General features: G+C 52.6%; 1 protein-coding gene across 1 annotated transcript; it reads left to right on the forward strand.

The window, feature by feature from the left end:
• The first annotated feature begins 1,192 nt into the window (after positions 1-1,192).
• LOC135673430 (probable inactive receptor kinase At2g26730) lies at positions 1,193-4,745 on the forward strand. The gene is made up of 2 exons (XM_065182404.1): positions 1,193-2,880; positions 3,961-4,745. Exons 1-2 carry the CDS (start codon positions 1,542-1,544, stop codon positions 4,620-4,622), a joined length of 2,001 nt encoding a protein of 666 aa, XP_065038476.1. The 5' UTR covers positions 1,193-1,541; the 3' UTR covers positions 4,623-4,745.
• Positions 4,746-5,425: the final 680 nt, after the last annotated feature.

Consider the following 5,425-nt stretch of genomic DNA (forward strand, 5'->3'; position numbering starts at 1 on the left):
CTCCTTGTTGCTATCGAAACGAGTTCTTCATCTCTCAGAGAAGCTAAATGATAGACCATCCGAGCTGCGCCATGGATGTTGCCATAACTTGCTGAGAATGGAAGCCAATCCAGATGGTCATCTTTGACTGTGTCCTCCGGACAGCCTTCCTCTCACTCAACAGGAACCCCATGATTGGATTCAACCATGGAATATGTTCCTCCAGGTTAATATGCCTTGCATTCCTTGGACACTCCAGTTTCGTCACTGAGATCCTGGACCTTGTTGTTTGAGACGCAACACAGCTGGATCCGTTCCAGACCAATGGGCACAAGCCACGACTACTCCCTGCACATGGCTGCAAGAACCACCTAATTCCTCCATCCTTCTCGCTGTCATCTGCCCACTTTTTCGTCCATGGTTGGCTGTTCAAGTCACAACACGGTACCAGCAGTGGTCCTCTTCGTCTATGATATTATTTGTTTCCTAGCACACGGGGAATATTTGATATTTACTGCCCTTGGCACCCTCGGTTTTGTTTTGCTTCTGTGAGAATTCATCCATAATTTCCTAAATAAAAGCATTTTCGATATCATTAATACTCGAAGAGTAGCAGCTTCGTGTCTTGGTAGTGTAACCTGTGGAGGAGTCCTGCTTGACCTACGACTTTTTGTCGGATAGATGAGCTAATATGGACAAGAGTGGGCCCAAGTAATGCCAGTGATTTAGACGTAGTAACTCACATTTCCTTGGTCATCAGCGTCGTACAAAGTTTAGTTGCAAGACAGCGAGGAACAACACTAATGCATGAATGCTATTCTCGTCCATGGCTGAAGCAGTCAGAATCGATCGCCTGGAATAGTTTTCTCTGGGATCGCGTTCAACTTCCATGTGACTGTGATGGTTTGAGGTCATGGAGAATGGGCGGGCCTCTCGACCGGCCCAACTCGAACGATAACCACAGCTTTAATCTAAACCATTCAATTCCAGCAATTTCCTGATTGCCAAGCCCTCTGCCGTCCGTTTCAGGGATGGCACCCATCAGAGGGTCCACGGTCGTTCGTACGTGGTTACATCCACGTCAATCGTGTATTCGGTGGTCCACACGGCATTTCAGTGTAGCGATGCGGTTCACATGACTCGTCCGGGACAGGAAACATGGTCTTCCACCCAATAGAATTCGGGCGGTTTCGACGTTCGCCTGCCGACACGAGCTCCTCGTCGCGTGGTGATTCTTCACCGCTCTTCCCTGTCTTTGACGTCTCCGGCTTTCTTCATCTCGAAGGCCACAATAAATGGAGATAATTCCCGGCGATTGAAGCATTTTAGTATTAATTTCTCCCAAAGCAAGTAACAAACGGTCCCGTTTCCTTCCGCCCTCTGTTTCTCTCGTGATGCTTCTCTCTCTCTCTCGGTCTCTGGTACTCTTGCTCATCTCCATGGTGCTCCCTCACCGCCGAATGGCCTCCTTTTCTCAAATCCACCGCAAAAGGCTGCCACTTTTTGTCGCTTCTTTAGCAAATTGATCTCGTTTTCTTCCCCCTTCCGCGCTCAAGCTTGCAATGCCGCTTCTCGCGCTTCTTGTCCTGGCCCTTGTCGCCGGCTCCTACGACCAGTCGGTGCCGGTGCGGACAGTCCGGTCCGAGCCGACGCAGGACCGCGAGGCGCTGCTGGCCTTCGTGGCCGCGGTCCCCCACGAGCCGCGCCTTCGGTGGAACGTCAATACTTCGGCCTGCGACTGGGCAGGCGTGGCTTGCGACTCCGGCCGTGCTGCCGTGGTGTCCCTCCGGCTTCCCGGCGTTGGCCTCGTGGGTCCCCTCCCCGCCGGCACTCTCGGCCGCCTCTCCGCCCTACGTGTCCTCTCCCTCCGCTCCAACCGCCTCTCCGGCACCATCCCTGCCGACTTCGCCCTCCTCGCCCACCTACGCAGCCTCTACCTCCAGGACAACCTCTTATCCGGTAGCATCCCGGCTACGCTGGCCGGGTTGATCCGCCTCGTCCGCCTGGACCTCTCTGCCAATAACCTCACCGGTCCGATCCCCTTCGCCGTGAACAACCTCACCCGCCTCACAGGACTCTTCCTTGAGAACAACAACCTCTCCGGCAGCCTCCCTAGCATCGGCATCGCCTCCCTCGTCGACTTCAATGTCTCCTACAACGAGCTCAACGGCTCTGTCCCTACGTCTCTCGAGCGATTCCCAGCCTCCTCCTTCGCCGGCAACCTGGATCTCTGTGGCGGCCCGTTGCCTCCATGCAAACCCTTCTTCCGGTCTCCGGCTGCATCCCCGATGCCTGTGGAGGGCCCGGTCGAGGAGTCATCCAAGAAGCTCTCGACGGCAGCGATCATCGCGATCGCCGTGGCGTCCATTACCGGGCTGCTGCTGTTGATGCTACTGCTGCTAGTGATTTGTGTGCTGCTCCGGAGGAGGAGGAGGACGAAGAGGCGCACCAAGGATATGACGGCGAAGGGGTTGGAATCGTCGGCTGTGGCAGCGGCGGTGGGGAGGTCGGGGGACACGGGGATGACCTCGTCGTCGAAGGAGGAGATTAGCGGCAGCGGAACCGGGGTGGAGGCGGAGCGAAACCGGCTGGTGTTCGTGGGTATCAGCGGCGGGTACAGCTTCGACCTGGAGGACTTGCTGCGGGCGTCGGCGGAGGTGCTGGGGAAAGGGAGCACGGGCACGTCGTACAAGGCGGTGCTCGAGGAGGGCACCACCGTGGTGGTGAAGCGCCTCAAGGACGTGGCCGCTGCCAAGCCGGAGTTCGAGTCCCACATGCATTCTCTGGGCAACGTGGAGCACGCCAACCTGCTAACCCCGCGCGCCTACTACTATTCCAAGGACGAGAAGCTCCTCGTCCTCGACTACCTCCCATCCGGCAGCCTCTCCTCCCTCCTCCACGGTCAGTACACAGCTCCAGATATATCCCAATTGTTCTTTCTCCACTGCCCTGCTCTCATTCTCTCTCTCTCTCTCTCTCTCTCTCTCTCTCTCTCTCTCTCTCTCTCTCTCTCTTGAATTCATCATTTTCTCTTCATTTTTCTGTCTCATAGTAGATTTAGTGGAGTCATTATTTGTTGGAGCAATCCCTACTTTCTGCCGCAAATCAATTTGGAAATTTAGAAAAGGAAAACCCAGAAACGATGGACCATTTAGTACGTAGAAATAGCAAGTAAAGCAGTGGTGTCGCGTTTGCTTTCGCTCCCTGCATCGGAAGGTACGTACTGAGGTGTGCCGCACAGCAATTGGCAGCGAAGGGAAGAGGGAGGTGAATCGAGCGAGGCGAGTTTCCGCGCTGTCCTCTGCGCAATGACACGACTGTGTTGATGTGGATGTGACGACCCTCGTTCACTATTCACTGTGCCCGAGAATCCTCACGCCTTCACGGTCGGTGGCAAGTTACAATCCTCCGGTGGTCCGACTGATGAGAAGAATAACATGCTCGACACAAGAAACGTTCCATGAATTCTGTAGCTATGTGCTGCCTAATAGCGTGAGTTTTATGACTTTAGATACTTGAATCGATGCTTGATCTGTTATTTCTTTTCATATCTCTGACCCCAAAGTTAGTTAACGAGTGCACTGTGACGCGCGTTATGGCTCACTAGCTTTAAGCGATACCCAGTGGATGGCTAATGAATGAAATCAGGGCACCAACTTTTCAGTCATCTTCCATTGGCGATACATCGAGAGGGGGTCCACAACAAGTGGTCTACAGCTGTTGGTGAGTTTGCAGTGGGTCTACATAGTACAGAAGTCAATGATTTGGGCTCTTTTGGCCAGCATTGGTCAACAGGAACAAGTCAAGCAGCAGGAAATGATTTGTATATTACTTAATTAGTTGTATATTAGCTACGGTGATTTTTCTAACATACCTATCTCTAGCAGAACATATATTCCAGCTGTTAATATATTGAATTTGTCATTATTTCTATTGTAGATATAGTTAAATAACTTTTGCATTCATTATTGTGGATAACAGGGAACCGAGGAGGGGGTCGGACGCCGCTGGACTGGGAGAGCCGGATGCGAGTCGCCCTCGCGGCCGGCCGCGGCCTCGCTCATCTCCACACGGCCGCGCGCATCGTCCACGGCAACATCAAGGCATCCAACGTCCTCCTCCGCGCCAACGATCTCGACTCCGCCGCCCTCTCCGACTACGCCCTTCACCCACTCTTCAACCCCGCCGCTCCCCGCCACCGCCTCGCCGGCTACCGTGCCCCGGAGGTGCTCGAGACGCGGCGGCCCACCTTCAAGTCCGACGTTTACAGCTTCGGTGTGCTCCTATTGGAGCTCCTGACCGGGAAGGCGCCCAACCAGGCGTCGCTGGGCGAGGAGGGGATCGACCTGCCGCGATGGGTGCATTCGGTGGTGAGGGAGGAGTGGACGGAGGAGGTGTTCGACGTGGACCTCATGCGGTATCCCAACACGGAGGAGGAGGAGATGGTGCAGATCCTGCAGGTCGCGATGGCCTGCGTCGCCACCGTGCCGGACGCCCGGCCCGACTTCCCTGAGGTCATCCGCATGATGGAGGAGATCGTCAATCGGACGGAGGGCGACGAGGGTCTCCGGAGTTCCCCGGCGGGTCCAGCCAAGGGCGGCGACGTTGGAGGGGCTGCCACACCGACGGCCGCCGTGCCTTGAAGAACTGTCATCAGCAACGTGGCAGAGCAAACGAATTTGTGCATTATCTAAAGTTTATTTAGCAACGTTTGTATTTTTCTTTCTTTAATTTTGTCTCTCTCGCTGATTAGAGAGTCACGTCCAGATTTAATTATCTCGAGGATCGATCACGCGTTTCATGGGTAATCAATGGCCCATCACGGCCACGGATCGCTCGGCTCGACCCCTGTGGGCTGTGAGTTGAGGCACCGCGTAGAGGAGCCTAACCCACCGGCACTGGGCCAACGCTTCCGCTCGTTCCAGGTCTCAAGGACCATTATGGATCAGCTCCACTGCATCTCTACCGTCCGATCAAATCAGAAAGTTTGAGGGAGGCGGCAATCATGGAGGAGTATGCAGTATCCTGTTTGTAACGTAACGTCATGCAACACAAATGCCTCGGTGGCAGCGGTGGCTGCCTCTTGTCATTACCGCCAACTCAGTAATTGTCTAATATTTGTGTGTACATATTAATCCCTCTAATCTAATAAATGTTAAAATTTTTGATTCTTTATGTCTCGTTGCTTTTTTTATTTACATGATATAAAAGGAACGAATTTTGTATATGAATACATACAAACAATCGTAACACGGAGTGGAATTAAATAGAAATTAAAATCAAATAAAACATGAAGATTTACGTGAAAAATTTCTATAAATCTACAAGATAAGTTAGAAAAAAATTATTATAAAAATAATAAATATATAAATCTTAAAGTCTCTTTCTTAAAACCCAAACAACAATCATAAGAAAATAACTGGATATAAGGATTACATCACTATAT

This window comes from Musa acuminata, chromosome BXJ1-5 (assembly GCF_036884655.1).
Source record: "Musa acuminata AAA Group cultivar baxijiao chromosome BXJ1-5, Cavendish_Baxijiao_AAA, whole genome shotgun sequence".
In the NCBI taxonomy this organism is placed as follows: domain Eukaryota; kingdom Viridiplantae; phylum Streptophyta; class Magnoliopsida; order Zingiberales; family Musaceae; genus Musa; species Musa acuminata.